The sequence below is a fragment of the Bactrocera dorsalis genome, chromosome 2 (genome assembly GCF_023373825.1).
Source record: "Bactrocera dorsalis isolate Fly_Bdor chromosome 2, ASM2337382v1, whole genome shotgun sequence".
Taxonomy (NCBI): domain Eukaryota; kingdom Metazoa; phylum Arthropoda; class Insecta; order Diptera; family Tephritidae; genus Bactrocera; species Bactrocera dorsalis.
This window is the reverse complement of record NC_064304.1, coordinates 89234240-89253018: the sequence shown is the minus strand read 5'-3', so window position 1 is coordinate 89253018 and position 18779 is coordinate 89234240. Positions and strand designations below refer to the sequence as shown.

General features: G+C 35.7%; 3 protein-coding genes across 3 annotated transcripts; 2 read left to right on the top strand and 1 right to left on the bottom strand.

Annotated features, from left to right (window-relative positions):
- Positions 1–4726: 4726 nt before the first annotated feature.
- Positions 4727–6219, top strand: LOC125776438 (uncharacterized). The gene is made up of 2 exons (XM_049448323.1): positions 4727–5806; positions 5884–6219. Exons 1-2 carry the CDS (start codon positions 5245–5247, stop codon positions 6144–6146), a joined length of 825 nt encoding a protein of 274 aa, XP_049304280.1. The 5' UTR covers positions 4727–5244; the 3' UTR covers positions 6147–6219.
- Positions 6220–13042: 6823 nt separating this feature from the next.
- LOC105229634 (ATP-dependent DNA helicase 2 subunit 1) lies at positions 13043–15377 on the bottom strand. Its single transcript, XM_011210049.4, has 2 exons — positions 14466–15377; positions 13043–14414 (listed from the first exon to the last, which is right to left on the bottom strand). The coding sequence occupies exons 1-2, from the start codon at positions 15145–15147 to the stop codon at positions 13198–13200; spliced, it is 1899 nt and encodes a 632-aa protein (XP_011208351.2). The 5' UTR covers positions 15148–15377; the 3' UTR covers positions 13043–13197.
- Positions 15378–15724: 347 nt separating this feature from the next.
- On the top strand, positions 15725–18671 carry LOC105229633 (HIG1 domain family member 1A, mitochondrial). Its single transcript, XM_011210048.3, has 3 exons — positions 15725–15978; positions 17520–17709; positions 18032–18671. The coding sequence occupies exons 1-3, from the start codon at positions 15885–15887 to the stop codon at positions 18048–18050; spliced, it is 303 nt and encodes a 100-aa protein (XP_011208350.1). The 5' UTR covers positions 15725–15884; the 3' UTR covers positions 18051–18671.
- Positions 18672–18779: the final 108 nt, after the last annotated feature.

Genomic DNA, 18779 nt, shown 5'->3' with positions numbered 1-18779 from the left:
CAACCTTATAACTATTCCTGACGAATGTCTGTGGGAGTGAAAGCCTTTCATTAGTGATATTTTGATCTAATTTTTATCGATAGTCCAAGTCTTGGTTGTCGGAGCAAGTACGCATGTTCATGGCCTTAAGAGTAGGAATGCATAATGAGCATTCGGGCTTGTAGCCTCTTCTACCTTGGATTGGAACAATTTTCAAAATGAAATAGAAGACATCTGGTTTCTAAGATGTGCATTGAGCCCCGTATTTATACATCGCTATCAGCAAAATGTACATAACCACACGATAAGTTCAGTGAGAACGTGGTAAGAGCCGGAAATCTAGCGATAGCATTTGCTTCGCCTGGTGAAATATTTTCTCGTAACTAAGACATATTTTGAGATCTTTTGTTTCCAAAATACTAAATAATATGCTTATATGAGTATGTCCATCAACTAAAAGAAAACTTCTCACCCTAACTTGCAGACCTATGCTTCAGATTTGGTCTACTGTAACATTTTGTGTTTCCCAACGACATAAAATGAATCAATGATTGGGGATTTTTAAATATAAATTGCTTCCTGAAACATTGCAACAAGTATTAAAAGGAGTCCAATAGAGTCAAACACATAACAAGCCGACGATCTTGTCCGATTTTTTGCTTAAATTACCAGCATTAAGCATTTCAATTTATCCCTTTACTTTTAATCAAAGAACAATAAATTTTCGCGTGTGCCAATTTGTTAAAATACCGTTGTTTTTTTTCAAGACTTCCTTATTTTATTCGTGTGCTGCATGACGAAAATTACGATCTCTGTGAAGATATTAGTGAACAATGACATGAACTTTGCGAATAGCGGGAATTCCTTCCAAACGCAATAACGCCAAGCATTCAACACAGCGGTTGTGACTGAAATTTTCCGCGATTTCTCTATATGCATTACAGACAATGTTAGGGTACACAGTACACATACATACATATCTACATATTTACATACCTAAGTTGTGCTTCGTTATGCCGGTGTTAGCTAATAACTGAAATCCTGCACAAAGTTTGACTAGCGACGGGATGCGGCAGGATGTGGCAGGTGATAGCCGACTCAAGGTGAAAACGGCACTCGACTTTGGAATGCAAGAATGTTGGATACGTGAACGCACGCACTTCCGGTTTACAAAGTCATCTTTCGCATATTAAACAAGTTATGGAATATATCAAGCAAGCACAGCGCATTTGCATGACTTTAAATTCATTCATACATTCATATGTGCTTTTGGCGTTCGTGGAAAATGTCAAACAATAACCTAAATTTAATTTCCTTAATTTTGCTTCTTCTGTAATCTTAAATGCAGAAGATGAGAAATTAAGTAAATTAAACCGTTACATTTCTATATAGAAGAATTTTAAGATTAACAGAACTGCCAAAGAAGAATGTAAGTTGGATCATAGCCGAAACCTTCAACTAGAGTTCCGGTGGTCTGAGAGAGCAGAATAAATGGTAAGAGATCAATCGCGTATTAACATTGAGTTTCTGAGTATTACTCTCAGAAATTACAAACGAAAGTCGCTTACTAAATTCAGTCTAAATCTATTAAGATGACCACTTTGACTGAACTACTGAACTTTCCATCTGCTTTAGAATAAAATCTGGAGTAAATCTTAAAATATTATGCGCATCTAACTACAGCATCCAGTTTTTTTTTCTCTCGAAACCCCACGAAGGCGATTAACGTCAATCCATTGCAGCAGCTTTGTCGGTCAGTTAAGATTTCGTAGTTGATGGCCAGAGATGGACTCCAAGCCATTCATCATCGCATTGGTTTGGTGAAAATAAGCGTAATTTTAAGTAGGAGAAGCAATTGCCAGATTGAAGTAAAATAGGTATCTAATAATGCAATGCAAGAGAATTTATCTTGCTCTTGTGCTTTTTCAAATATCCAGGAAAGTAAACATTGCATTTTTCATTTCTTGCCCTGTTCACAACCTTTACCTGACTAGAGACTATATGTAGTTCTGTCTCGGCCTTGTACGTACAGAGTCCATTATCAGTAGCCTCTCTCGCTACATACAAATATGCAACCCATATCAGGAAACTTCTTTATCCAATTATGTCGGAGCTTCTTCTCTTTCCGCCGTGATGCAAAGACACTTTTAGAGCTCTCCCCGAATCCCTCACTAGAGTTATTCACTTTATTCAGATTTACTTGCTAACCCAGGTCGGAATTGTTTACAGCACCGCTACTACACTTGTGTATCTTGAAACGAGGCTACACACCATTGCGTCATATTCTACTAGCGCCTACAAGAATGTGAAAAGAAATGAAAAGAAAGGGAAGCGGACACAGCTTTAGTGGAAATTAATGAAAAGCTTTTGTATTGAAATGCCATGTCTTTGGAAGCCCTCTATTAAAATGCAATTGACTCGTGAATGTTGTCAAAAGCAATTCATTTCCTCAGTCATAATAGGCGTGTTTTTCTCTCAAACTATCAACATACCCAAAATCACCGAATTAGTAAATTCTACCATTCTGGCAAGAAGCTGACAAAAGATGGAACGGCTAAAAAAATAACTTCTTGATTAATTGGGCGTCATGCGAGGCAGACTGACACATTTCAAACCAAAATGGCAAAAGTGAGGAATATATCTTCAGATAAACCACACACAAATGCTGGGAAGAGTCAAAGGAGAACAAAGCGATGTAGCACTGTCAAATATTCATATAAACACTGCGCGTCAAATGAAAGTAAACATTTCATTATTTTCTTTTATTTGGTTTTCTTGAAGGAGCGCCAGAGACGAGATAAATCGTTTTCGTTATTTTACATAGGTTGCTAAGTCTACAGAAATATTCTTTGATGAGATATTCTCTTGTGGTATGTACTTATAAAGTTTGTATTGAGTTCCCAACTAGCACTTGGGTTTCAACCAATAATCATCGTTCTTCTTTTCGCAATGTGGCGCCAATTGAAGATTCCAAGCGAAGCCAGATTCTTCTTCACCTGGTCCTTCCAACGCAGTGGAGGTCTTCCTTTTCCTCTGCTTCCCCCGGTGGGTATTGTGTCGAATACTTTCAGAGCTGGAGAGTTTTCGTCCATCCGGACAACATGACCTAGCCAGCGTAGCCGCTGTCTTTTAATTCGCTGAACAATATCAATGTCCTCATATATCTCTTACAGCTCATCGTTCCATCTAATGCGATATTCTTCGTTGCTAAGGCGCAAAGGACCATAAATCTTCCGCAGAGCTTTTCTCTCATCAGATGTTGCCACCGTCCATGCCTCTGCACCATATAGAAAGACGGGAATAATGAGTGACTTATAAAGTTTGGTGTCTAAAGTATGTAACACCTGGCGATAATACCAAAACTAACCTTAAATAAGAGGCTACGTAGCAACTAATAGTGGGCTATAGCGCTAAATAATTATTAAAGAAAATTTCTTTGTGACGCAGACTGTCAAGTTTAACTGACAATTTTTGCAATTTTTTCATCATTTCAACATTTATTATTGCATTGTTACTGTGTCAACTATTGACGGCACTTCAAGCAATTGCTGATTACTCGAACAAACCGCAGTACAACAACCACGCAAATACCCACACCCACTCAATGGCACACACGCGCCCACACTGAAGCCGTTTTCACCACAAAGGCGGTATGGCGGCATGCATTTTCCAGGCATTTGTTGCCAAACTGGCATCCAGCTGCGCACAAGCTCAGCCATATGTTTGCCTCTGTGGTGAATGCAAATCCAACAGTTTCCGCAGTTAGGACGTGTACAAATGCGCGTGTGTGTGTGTGTGTGTGCAGATTGATTGTGAAATAGGAGTGGCTGGAGGAAACTGGTGTGGCTGCGGAAGGAAGCGGAAGCGTCATGCCACAAATGCACACATGTACGCCATGCACGCACATTATGAAATTGTTGTGTGAGCGGATTCGGTGTACCTTTGGTTGTTATTTCGCTGCTACAACTATATTCAAGTGTTTATACATCTACACAAACATATGTATATGTACATATATTTTGTATAGTGTGTGGTGTAGTTGTATGTTATGTACGTATGTATGACATGGATGTTTATGACAGCTTGCAAATTGTAACGATAGTTAAATTCTGTTATCTGCTCGTTGTTGGAAATTATCCGAGCGAAATTTTATTTTATTTCCACCATCTGTGGGAAGGAAGTTATGAAAAACAAGCAAAGCGGTCAAGGTGAAATGTTGTATAAATAAAAGTGTGCAAAATAAAACTAATTGAAATGTTTTATTAGAAACAAAAGTGAAGGCAATATATTCCATATTTACTAATTACACTGGTTTACAGCAAAAATGTTCCATGAACGCCACTATCCAATTTGTATGTGAAATGGCTCGCTGATTTCGAAAATCGAGTTAATTTTTTTTTTTATGGATACGTTTTTGAGATATTTGCAATTTACCGTTATTCGACCAAAAAAAAAAGGTGTCTTCATTTAATAATGTATTTCTGACTGAACTGTTGAGCAATCTTACTGCAAATTATAGAAAATAAAAGTGAATGAAATTTCCTAAAAATATTGTCTACTTCATTTTTCCATAGGCCTTATAATTTCTGAGAAATTGATTAATAACTTCGTGTTTTTAAATTTTTTTATGAAAAAATTAAAAAAAAATAAACTTTGGCAAGGAAAAAATTTTAAAACAAAAGATATTTTTAAATTCTTTTTTTATTTTATATGAGGTCCTGTTTCTTTATAAAAAACTAAGCTACCAACGAACAAAATCCATGGATAAATAGGAGAGTTGTACATGATCAAAGAAATATATCCAAGTCGCGCAAAGTCAATGTATTCGTATATGCGTATGTAGTGTGTAAAGTAGGGGTGGGATATCTAGCTATGCGCTGGGAAATCAAGTTGTAATGAATTTTTAATAGAAAACGAGAGAAACGTTCTATCACAAGCGCAACTAAACGATTGGATTAGAGATTTGGAATTATCCAAGGAAAAAGCTGAGCTACATGCCTCTCGTATGCAACAATTTCAATTAGTGTCACCCCATGTTAAGGTGGCATATTATAGAAATCGTCACGAACCATTTGCCAAACACTATACGAAGGAAGACAATGTATGCTATTGCAAAGACATTCCAGGGTTATTCAAAGAGTTTGGTCAACCATATGATTCCGAGGAGTGGCGATTGTTCATAGACAGCAATAAACTGAGCTTGAAGGCCGTATTACTGCATAATGGCAACAAAAAGCCCTCGATCCCGCTCGCGCATGCGAGGTAATGGAGAAATTGTTAAAATTCATCAAATATGAAGAGCATGATTGGAAAATATGTGCCGATCTTAAAGTCGTTGGAATGTTATGCGGTCTACAAAGTGGCTACACAAAACACTGCTGCTTTCTCTGCAAATGGGATAGCCGAGCTCGTAAAGACCACTATTGCATTAAGGATTGGCCGGAAAGAGTTGAATTTACAATTGGTGTGGATAATATCAAATACATCCCACTTATAAAGAAGGAAAAAATCATTCTTCCGCCATTGCACATCAAGCTCGGCCTCATTAAAAATTTTGTTAAGGCGTTGGACAAAGAAGGCAAAGCATTCAATTATTTGCAAAATTTTTTCCCAAATATTTCCCAGGCCAAGATAAAGGAAGGTATATTTGTTGGACCCCAAATAAAAAAGTTGATAAATAATGACCAATTCAAAGGACTATTGTCACCAGTTGAGGCAGCAGCGTGGGATTCCTTCGAAATGATCGTTTCTTCTTTTCTCGGTAAACACAAAAGTCCAAACTACGAGAAGATAGTGAGCGACTTAATCAAAAATTATGCCGAAATGGGTGATTATTCAAAACTAATTTAATTGAATTATATAAAATTGTATAATTTACTTATTTACATTTTCTTTTTTCTCCAGGCGTAAATATGTCTCTAAAAATTCATTTTCTGCATTCCCATTTAAGTTTTTTTCCGGCAAATCTCGGAGACGAAAGTGACGAGCATGGCGAAAGGTTTCACCAGCAAATGAAATTAATTGAGAATCGATACCAAGGTTTCTGGGACGTCGGTATGATGGGTGACTACTGTTGGTTTCTCATAAGAGAAACCGATCCTAAACTAAATAAACGACAAAACAAAACACATAATCATTTCGACTATAATGTAAGAACATCAACTTAAGACAAAAATAACACATTGTTTTAATATATATTACTAATATATAAATAAATGAGTTTATAAAAACTAAAAACGACATGAAAATTGACTTTTTACTTAACAGAAACATCGCCTTTACACACTACATACGCATATACGAATACATTGACTTTGCGCGACTTGGATATATTTCTTTGATCATGTACAACTCTCCTATTTATCCATGGATTTTGTTCGTTGGTAGCTTAGTTTTTTATAAAGAAACAGGACTTCATATAAAATAAAAAAGAATTTAAAAATATCTTTTGTTTTAAAATTTTTTCCTTGCCAAAGTTTATTTTTTTTTAATTTTTTCATAAAAAAATTTAAAAACACGAAGTTATTAATCAATTTCTCAGAAATTATAAGGCCTATGGAAAAATGAAGTAGACAATATTTTTAGGAAATTTCATTCACTTTTATTTTCTATAATTTGCAGTAAGATTGCTCAACTGGTCAGTGAGATATACATGATTAAATGAAGACACCTTTTTTTTTTGGTCGAATAACGGTAAATTGCAAATATCTCAAAAACGTATCCATAAAAAAAAAAATTAACTCGATTTTCGAAATCAGCGAGCCATTTCACATACAAATTGGATAGTGGCATCCGTGGAACAAAAAACAAATTCAAATTTGTGATCCAGTGTTATCATTCAACGACCTTGTCTTTGAATAAATTGAAACAGAAAACAAGAAAAACGCTAAAAAATATAAAAAAAATCTTCCAAGAACTTGATTCTGATTGTTCTTTGTATAGTAGCTATATGCTATAGTTATCCAATCTGAACAATTTATTCGAATATGGTATAATTACTTCAGGCTATGCCCCTTACAGATTTCTCGTCAAATGAAAATGTTTTCAATACAAGCACTCGTTTCCAATCGTTCAGTTTTTATGGTAGCTATATGTTATAGTTGTCCAATAGCGGCAGTTCTAACAAATGAGCAGTTTCTAGATGATAGAATGATGTGTGCGAAATTTCTGATCGATATCTTAGAAACTTCAGGACTAGTTCACTCATGTGGTATACAGATAGACGGACAGACAAACAAAAGAATGTCATGGCTTAATCGATTCAGCTCGTCACGCTGATTACTTAAATATTTATTTTATAGGGTCTCCGACGTCACCTTCTAGGCGTCACAAACAACGTGTCACTCTTAATATACTCTGTTCAGGGTATAAAAATGTACTTTACATCTAATTTAGTTCTTTACAAACTATTTGGCCTATTTTTAATACGGAAAATCAGTCAACTAGCCTATTTTTTAGAAAGGGGTAGTAATGCCTTGCCCCAAATACTTGTCTTGACCACTGATAAGTGATCCACGGATTGCTAGCGTATATATTGCTTTTCAAGTTACCCGCAAAACAGAAGTCAGGCGAAGACAAATCTAAAGATTTAGTTGACTAATCAATGTTGTGTTCCTGTTTGACTGTATTCTAAGCGACGTGGGTAATCGGTTGCTTACATTATTTGTGTTCATTATACTTTATATGAAAAGAAATAAAATCATTCTTCAAAATACCTTACAAGGTACTTCTACTAGAGATACATAGCCTTACTTTTAACTTTTTGATGAAGTTACATACGAGTATAATCACAAACCTTCTGTAGAAGCAGCCACTGAGACCGAACCTCTTTCATAAATATCTAATTTAAACTCTCTCCTCTGTGTTAAGCTGTTGCCATTAAAATGGGAGTGAAGAAAGTCATCTCTCTTCTGACCAATATGTTGCAAATGAGAGACAACAAATCGCATGTGACTTCATTTTATAGACTTCTATAGTGTTTTTTTTTCATATATACGAACACCTGCTAACTTGATGTCTTCATTAACACTCAGCAGCAATTAAGTATTTATGAAGCAAAAGCTCTGTGAAATTCTCAGACTAATAAGATCATTTGGTCAACACTTGCTTAAATCCTTATCCCTCTGCATACATAAGATTTAATTATTCATGGCGACATACAGTTGCTTGTAAACACACTTACATACATATACATATGACTACATTTGTTACATATGGCCGTGGCCTTCAGTTGTGTGCAGAAATTGTGGTTGTCTAATTGCTTTGTATGCATGTATGCACAGAGGTAGTGGTGTTTCCAGAACATGACCGTTAAGTGTATTGTCAACTTAGGTTCACACTTCTATACATTAAGCACATTACTAGTACATACCCCGCAAAACACTGGAACACATCATGTACTAGGGCAAGACGACGCTATTTTGTAACCAACACTAGTGACTGAAGTGGTCTAAGCATATGAAAAAATATAGTTGCATTAACATTACGACGTCATGGAGCATGAACAACTTTGATCCAACGCTGCTTGACACCACTGTGCCTGGCCAGTGCTTAGAGAACTCTAGCTCCTCGATGTGATGTGATTTAAAGGTCATGTGTTGACTTCAGGAGAAGCTGGCTCTATATAAGTAAAAGAGGTGCCAATGCTTAAAGGACTCTCACACCGCGATGTGGCTTGATTTGGAAGTCACAAGTTGATTACAGTGGAATCTAGCTGCTATCTGGCTCTATATAAGTAAAAAAGGTGCCAAGCCTGACAAGTGCTTAGGAGAATCTATCGCCTCAGTGTGATATGATTTAAAAGTCGTGAGGTGACTACAGAGTAAGCTGGCTGCAAGTTGACTCCAATAAAGAAAGCTGGTACTGTGCCAAGCCAGTGATTTCAGGGGAACCTGGCTGCCAGCTATCTCTATATAAGTAAACCAAGCACCGTGCCTGGCCAGTCCGTAGAAGGCTCTCACGCCGCGATGTGAAACGATTAAAAGTCATGAAGTGACTTCGAACGAAGCTGGCTGCCAGTTGGCTCTATAAAAGCTAGCCTGGCCAGTGCTTAAGTGACTCCCACGCTACGTTACTGATAGCCGAACATTCACGAAGAAAGCACTGCTCTGGTTTTGATAGTCCAATACAGCATAGCATGCAGTCAGGTATGTAGCCAGGTCTGCTACCAAGCATAGTCCATTTGGACCACCTGCTCCTTAAATTTTTGCTGGTTATATGTACATGTATGTATGTATGCATAGGTGTATGTTTATATATCATTCCAGTTGCTGATTTTAAGTGGTAAGCTGTTAATTACGCGAATTAACACATATCATTTCGCAGTATGTTCATGTCATACATATGTTATCTATGGCTGCCCAGAGCGAGTTCTAATTATGAACCAAATAAGATGCGTAGTTTGTGCCTGGCAATCAAATGGGGAATATTTAAAGCACACCATGAAGAAGTGTTCACATATTATTTTAATTTCGATAGCTAAATTATTGGAAAATATCCAGTAAAATATGTACATATATATATTAATAAATTTTTTCTCGAATGGAACTTAAACTCACGACCTATCGCGTCCAAGTCTTGCAATCAAGTTCAATTACAGATTATTCAAAGAAACAAAACAATCAAAGCATGAGCCGAGAAATACAGTAAGTAATAAGAAATTTCAAAATACTTAAAAGGAAGATGGGTCGAAAGCTGAAGACGATAGCGACCAGGCGATTTTCACATCGCGTTGAAACGTTGCTCAACTCAGTGGACAAGAAACTGCCTTGGAGCGGAAGAAATTTATTCGGTCACTCTACTCAAATGCCAGATGCACTTTCTGTATATTCTGTATCGCTTTTGTAGACACTTGCTTACTTTATATACATATATTTATATAATAAAAATATATACATACATACTTGTGTATGAATATACCGTTATCACTGCTGTGAAGCAGAAACACATGCGCACCTTTTACACGCACCACTTGCAATGCAAATTTTAAAGTGCTTCTTCATAGTTACCATGACGAAGCAACAATTGTACACACATACATACATACATATGTATGTACATTCGTCTGTATGCAGCAATCACCGAGGTAAGAGGCCAAGCAAGCGGAGCAAGATGCCGTGTATGAACAGAATGAAGTTGGAAGTGCAGAGCTTCTGGTTCAGTATATTTAGTGTCAGTTGAGGGCACTAGAGTGTATTACTTGTATATGCATAGGAATAAGTGGAGAGCAATACACATGCCATACATATTTATGTACATATATATACATACATACGATGTGAATATTTTTGCAGGGCACCTACTGCAGCAACAACAAACAGTTCAACAGCAATTTCCTTTCACTTTTTGGTAAAACAAAATTTTATGCTAACAAACGAAAATATAAAAATACCAAAGAATATATTAATAATCCAGAAGCATGTATGCATATACATACAATATACATATGTATGTATATAAAGTGTTTACGTGAAGGACATTTGCGATTTTTGTTTCAGTTGTTTTTTTATTTTGAGGCATCAGTGCCTCAAGTCCTTTATTTCATGGACTCTCTTCGTTCCTGCTGCACTCTACTGTCATTCATTCGTGCATACACCTATACACACATACAGTTTTCCATTTATATGACACCTGCTGGTGTTCAGACTGCTACCTACGGCTTCTTTTCGACTTTACCCTCGTAAATATGCAACCAAATCTTGCATCCATGAGTTGTCAGCCAGCTATAGAAGACTGCCTTCCTTGTTTACATGTTGGGTACTATATACACATCTATGTGTGTGTGTGTACAGCTTATGGCTGCATAGAAAATATTTTAATTGTCATATAAATTTCCCAATTTGCCACATATCTCTACCTTGCCAGCGCTGAGACTCACCTGTGGCAGGCGCTTTAATTTGTTTAGCTAAGCTGTGTAGTTGTTGTTACTATCTTTCTTTTGTTTTAGGCTTCATTATGAGTTTGTTTTGTTTACTAGGCTTATTAGTATGGATATCTACAAGTGTAGGAGTGTACTTTTGAGGGGAATGTGTGTTTTTCATTGGCGTTTATATGTAAATATTTTGATTCTTCATTAATTTTAAGTTTCACCTTGCAGCTTTTTAGGATTTTTTTTTATGGGGCAGAGAGAGTAGATAAATCACTTATTGCTACGACCTTGAGATGTTCCCATATTGCTGAAGATTCTTGTTGGCCAGAAGCTGAAATAAATATATTCGTTGGATGGAGAAAATTTTCAACCGAAAAATTTGCACCGACTTTCATTAAGAAGTCGTCGTTAAAGCACACCATTTCCTATATAGTGAAATTCTCCAGACTATCGTTGGGAGCTTGGGATTTTATTAAAGCAACTCTATATTTTTCCTGTAATTTGTCAAAGCTTTACGAAGATCAGAATTTATAATATTGATACGGTTACCTCTCGACCTTTCTGTCATGAAGTACTTCTCTCAAAATTCATCCACTTTTGAGGTTACTTATAGCATGATGTAAACAAGCTGGTGTTTGCTACCGATTTACCGATTTTTTTTCAAACTATATTTCAATCAAATATGTCAAAATTTGTGAGAGATACGAAAGTTCTCAGGAAACTAATTTCATTTAAGGGAAGTAAGGCATCCGGAATGCCACAAAACTTTAAGTTTTTTGCGGTTACAGGAACCAAACGCTGCAAAACTTCAAGTTTATTTGTAAAATTAGTTAAGTGGGAGTATGTATAGAATGATTTATTTTCAGGGGTGTCACATAAGTGTTACGATAACATTCATGTGACAACGGAAAGTGTTACGAAAAAGATCATTAATATTGAACTGCGGCAACTTTTTCGCTCCGTATATAATACATACACACATACATATGTATGTACGTATGTCGGTAGATTTATGGCGTATTATACGCGTACATTTACGTGCCTCGTTGCAGTTATGCACGTATGGTCAGCCCCTCCTTCGGGTAATCCCATTTTTAACAGTGTCTCATGGTATTTTATTTTTATACTTTTTATTTCGCATCATGTTTGACTCAGAGTACGTCCATCGAGTGCGGTCAGTGTTGCAGTGCACTGCACGCTTGCAGCACCGCACTTTGGATTATGTTCATGAAAGTGCTCAAAAAGTGAAAAGAGCCGCACTCATAAAATGCAATGGAGCTGCCTTTCAGCCTTTCAAGTGGAGTACTTACGGCAGGTGCCGCGTTTCATTTGTGATGACCATCATTAGTATGTATGTACATGTTTACAGGGGGTCTCAATGGGAAAATCTCGCAGAAGGTCATATGGTGTGTTTAATACTTCACTTCAACTTTCGGTAAAAATACTATGAGATATGAAAGTTTGAGGGAGAAACTGAGGCTAGTAATTCGCCAAAGCGTATTAGGGCCGGACTTTAAAGAAATGGATATTAATTTGAGTTCGTTGCGATTACGTTGATTTGGCTAGTCACAACTTCTTGGGAATACCAACCATAAGGAGGTTCTTCATGTATCAACGTTACTAGACAACGGCTAATAGTTGAGGCTGAAAGTATCTATTTCCTTCTGTATCAAATTGATATGAGTGATATGAATGTCGTCATAGACCTATTTAAGCCAATTCAGCGGCAAACCATATTGAAACAACTTTTACTCTGTGAATCATTTAGTGTTTTTATCTGTTGCAAGCGTTAGAGAGCATTTTCACTGCTTACTGGTGGACAAGGAAGGTTATGAAGCTTTTTATAGATATACCACAATTATTAATTCTTACTGCTTATGAGAAGGCGATTCAATACATGTTCTTGAAAAGAAAATCGTCTAGTGAAACGAAAAGGCGTTTGGATGATGTATTCCATGGCTCTTTGTTTAGAATGCTAAGGAAAGGTCGCACATCAGATATAGATGAGCCACGTCAATGTGAGGATATTATGAAGTCGTATCTTAGACCTTAGAGATGGCAGGCATTCCAAAAGATTACGTAGATCTTTCCCTGCAATTAATATTGGAAATATGAGGGACAACAAATAGAGTGAAAGTCGATTGAAACTAACACAAAATTTTTTTGAACTGTTTTGGAAATTAACTTGAAAAAAAATAGTTATTTTTTTAAGTTTTTATTACATTTGTATGTATTTATGTAAGCTTATAATAAAAAAACACGTTTCTTAGAAAATTAACTTTCTTATATATGTAATTATTACCGCAAACGAAGATTAACAAAAGCAAAGAAAGACAGCAAATCAACAAGAATCAATCAATTAGTTCCTTTACTCGAGCAATCAAATCCTGCTTGATCATTTTTGCGGGAACCTGCACTTCAAAATGTGTTTTCAAAATATCACGCAATTGGGCAGCAGTACAACTACCCAGCGTATCATTGCTCGCCAACTGCTGCACGTAGCTAAGTTGCTGCAAACTATCCGCATCCGCTTTAGGTATTTTAGATGCATTTGCATTTGATGCACCAGTTGCCGGGCGCTTTTTTGCTACCTCTACATCATCGCCGAATATTTCGTTTATTCGTGGCAAGATTTTTGCAATGCGTTCATCCTGCCGCTTGGCATCCGGCATTCCACTCAAACCGGCATTGTCAGTTTTTATATTCAAAGCTAAAGCAAGTATATTAGATTGCAATGCCTCCACAGTTGGATCAACAAGAAAGTTAGACTGGAATGTTGTACGCAATTTACTGACAACTTTTTCAAAAACTTTCACACCTTCTTCGGGTGAGTCGTTTTGCATGCTGTTCCAATTCGCAAAATCTATATTGCGTATGTGTTTGGCAAAAGGCAGATATACTATCTTGAAACCATCACCTGATAATAAGGGTTTGGACGTATCATCCTCTGCAGTAGTACCCTCTACGGGTATTAAGGCAACGTAACGTGGAATTGATTTGCGCTTACGCATGAATAGGCAAATAGCCGTTTTATCTCGCTCCAAACATCGTTCCCAAAGTGCCCGAAATAGACATTTCGATCCCCTAACACCTTTCTCATCCGGATACATAAAGTTTTGTGGCTTATAATACCAATTTTCTGGCAATTCAGAAATCGGTTTAAAGCCAAGTAACATCATGCCGGGTGCATGCAAGTTTCGGACACGATTTATTTGTTCTGGTGTAATGCGTATACTCATGTCACCCAAGTTAATCTCGTACCAACCACCACTTTGTTTAACTACGTACTCTTCAGCAATTTCCATAGTTTCTTGAGACTGCTTACGCACCATAATAACACGTTTTTGTTGTACAATTGAATTGTCTTTCCGCAGAAGCCGCACTTTTCGTGGCATGAAACGAGCTTTGAAATATTTATAGTAGAGAGCTGATATCGCCAAATCTGGACCCAGCGACAATTTGAAATGACCCAACGATCGTCTTAAAACGTTTTGTCGCAGCTTGCGATCAGATAATAGTGTACGTAATTCTTCGGGATTTTTTGGCTCAAAATCAGCAATATTTCCATCTGTAATAAAGCTATTATGAAATGCAACTTAAAAATAAGTTTCTCACAAACCTTCAACTAGCGTAATAAATTCTTTGTAAAATGGCTCATAATCAAATTCATCAACCATAGGTATCACTTGAAACTCGATTTCCTTGCCTTCCAGATCTTTGGCTTTTTGCAAGGCTCTCTGATATAAATTTGAATTGGGAGGATGGGGCGTTGCTCTGTCAGTGAGATAAACCAATGTCGAAGAAACCAGATTATAGCCGGCGTTTTCAAATAGATTTATACACAAGCGTAGCATAATAGCAAAATCGGCATGCCCACCATTTCCTATGATACCATAGTTGGTCCCAAATTCTTGTTCAGCAGTTTCCATAAAGCGCAAGTAATGTTCTACTATTGATTTCGATAAGGCGCGGAGTGGTAAGAAAACCGCGCAGTTTTGTGGCAAAACAATATTATCCACACTGCTAGCTTCATATGGATCCGGATTCATTTCAGTATTTGCAAATACAATACCAATTAAATCATTACTGTTTACAAGTAACCCAGATATTAATGCTTTCCGCACAATATCCAGTGCCTCAGCAAATCTCTCATACTCCGCATAGAGATTAGCGTCCACCACGAATATCAGCGCTTCGCGCCCTTTATAATTTGGTTTTGTCTCATCATCGTCATCCTCGCTGTCGCTAATTAACACATCAATATTCGGATTCCAATTTAGATTTGAGCTGCAACTAGCCATTGATAAGCCAGAATTTGTTTACTTGTAAATGTTATTTTGATTGTTGTGAAATAATTTTAAACAAAGCAATTTGTGAATATAACAAATTGCACAGCCGGTTCTTTCGATAACAGTTCGATATAATCCAAAAATTTTAGCTCATGACTATTTATCGAAAAACACGACTGCAACGAATGCTTCACTGTAGCTATGAACGAGAGCGATTTTATACTGAAAATTATATCCCACCATGTTCTTAACGCAGAAATCCAGAACCATTAAAAGCTAGTTTTCTTATAATTTTGAACAAATGAATCGCATAGTTATACTTTGTGAAATAAAAATGGGATGGCAATATCATAAATAAATCAAGTTGACTTTGTAAACTGAAAATAATCGATATCTATTTTGTTTCATAATTATTACTGCAAGCAGTTTTGTTTACAATATTTACCTTCAAGTTTATTTTAAGTGCCGTTTTTTTTGCAGTCGAATATTGAAAGCATATGTTAACACATAAAAATTTGAATATTTAACAAAAAATATTTCCATCTCTAAGAAAAAATTTCGATACATATAAATAACCACCGATTGGTTTTCAACCAATTGTTAATCGACCGTCGTCACGAGCAGTAATCGTTGGAATTAGTGGAAAAGTTTTAAACATCTGAAAGTGCAAAAGTGTGCAAAAAAGAAAAATCTTACTAAACGGAAACGCTTGTTGCTTTTTCTAACGCCACAAATATTAAACAGTGAAAATGAGTTCTAAATCGTATTTTGAGGATTCGCGCGACGAAAGCCAAGGTGGAAAGCTGTCCAGAAAAATAAAGGATTCGCCATTCATGATTATTGGTAAATGAAGAAAACTTAAAGGTTTTACATAATTAATCATAGTTATAGTAGCTACTTGCCACGACGACGATGTAGACAGATTGTTTGCTATGCCATCAGAAGCATTTTAAATGAATTTAATGTATTTCACCTGTATTACAAATGAATTCGAAATAGGAAACATTTGAGGCTAGCGCTTGACCTTGACCATACTTTGTGTCATACACGCATCGGGGAACGCCTGCAGCTTTAATGTTTTTATATATTACACAACAAGAATGTAATTGTGCTTGTGTTTAATTACTATTATTTTGTTTAATTAAATACATACATACATATACTAAATGTATTTCCTATCCTATTTGCAAAAACTTTCAAACAAATTAATGTGCTTTCGTTTCCTGTGCGCTACTTTGAACATCCACTGAATATCGCTTCTCAACAATCCAATGATTGTAGACATGATCTTGCTTTCACTTTGATTTCTTCTTATAATTGTTAAAGTCATATTGGCCATCCTGCAAAAAATATATATATAATAAATGTATAACCAGTTGCTTGCCAATTTCAAAGGAATCCATAATGATGATGTAATACTCATACTCGCGTAATAGTGAGTATTAATATATTTCGATTATTGAACAAAGTGCATAGCTTTTCAGTGTACACTTATAAAGAAGATAATTGGGTAGATTGAAATCATTTTTATTAAGTCTGCGAAAATTTGCAATTGTTGCTGTACACTGTCTGTTTTTTTTTTTAATGTTTTTGCTTTCGTGTTGGCGTACACGCTGGCAGCTAATGCTCGAATTTTGAGCAATTCACATGCGTCTTAGCTGGTCCATATTATTCAATACAGGTATATGTGCATACACATTTCCTGTGTTTTTAATATTTTAATGGTATATGTGAATAGTTCGCAGTGCAACAAGTTCTTATAAATATCCACGGAAGTAAAATTATTCCCAAATTTTTATGTCCCCACGATCACTATTTTTACATATGTTTGATGTATAAGTTTGCAGTAAAGACAGACTAGTTAAATACGAAAACGGAAGCTACAATCTGACGAAAACGTTAAGCTGTATGTGAATGTATTAATTTGTATCAATAAAGTGTTTGTGAACACAAATCATTTGATAAGTATTTCGACTTCTTTGTCGTAATAGAATTCTTTCTTAAATTAAAATATGTCTTTATATGAGTACAGATATATCATTTGGTTTTAAAGTGCACGTGTAGACAAAATTGCGTCTGCCTCCTTACCTCAAAACGCTTGTTGGGTGTTCGAGGTGCAAAATAAACATACATACATTCTATTTTTGTCATATATATATGTGAATATATGCACATATATCATTATTCACAAAAGAATGCGAAAAATAGCAATGAAAATTTCCACGAAATCGCACACTTTAGTGCATTTAAAAACTTGTTTATCTTTACAGCTGTTTCTGATTTTTTCAATACACTTACAAATGTACGTTGCGTTTCTCTATTATATCATATTATTGCACTTATGTATGATTAACAATTGTTTTTCCATGAATTTATATTTGCAGGTTTGGCTGGCTTCGTAGCGGCTGGCATTATTGGTGCTTATAAATATAAGAACCGTGGCACAATGAGCACCAGTGTTTTCCTAATGCAACTTCGTGTTGCGGCGCAGGGAACCGTTGTCGGGGCGCTGACGTTGGGTCTCGGCTATAGCATGGCCAACGAATATATATTTAACAAAACACCCAAAGAAAAGTAATGAATGCCAATTGATGATTATGTTATTTAAGAAATAGAGTTAAGAGATCAATGTAATCATGCACATACACACATAAATACATACATACATGTCCAAATTGTTAGTTATCAAAGCCACAAGTAGTGTATATATGTATGTGCATTTTGTCAGATCACATGCATATGTTCATAAATATGACAAATTGCCAATCAATTTACGCAATGTACTTTATGTTTGATGTGTTATGTAACTCAGATTTATTTATTCATACAGTTTTTACGTTTTGTTAATTCATTTTTAATTTTATGTTTTTTTTTTCTTTCTCATTTTTTATTCCAGTACAAAACAGTCTCAATAAAAATAAGCCACCTCTGTTTACATATATGTACAAATATTCACAATAACAAGCGAAATGTGTGCATCAAGGATTTGCTGCAAATTCTGACCAAACTGAAATCCTCGTTAAGAGCTGGGACTCTCATACTATAACAGTTACATAACATATATACTAAATATTTTCATACATAATTTTTAGCTAAAGATACGTACGATATATGATAATTTCTCCAGGTTAAGCATAAAAAATAATGATGGATATGATAAAATCACTTTACTTAGGAATAATGGCATTATATTGCCTGTGATATGCAAGCTAATGAATACAAAAGTTTACTGAACAGAGATGCTAATTAGCTAATATTGTAGTTTTGTAATGTTGGAATGAACTATTTATAAAAAAAATACAACAAACATTTTTCGTTAAACGATGTAATAAATAAACAAACGCTTATTTTTATGTATGATTATTTAAGTTAAATTTAATAAAATATCAAAAAATAAAAGATGTAATAATTGATAATTAAAGAGTTTTCATCAAATCACATATGTAAATAAGTAGACGCCCAATGGGCAGAATGTGTGATTTTGTTCAATAAAGGTTTCAAATTGCTCCGCTACAACAACAACGTTAAAAACGCAATACCATAGTTCTTTTACATTTAAAGCTTAAGACCCCAAACATAAAATGGTGACCAATTAGGACGATAGCACCTTAGTTGGCTCAAATATGTAGGCGTATAGACTTCGA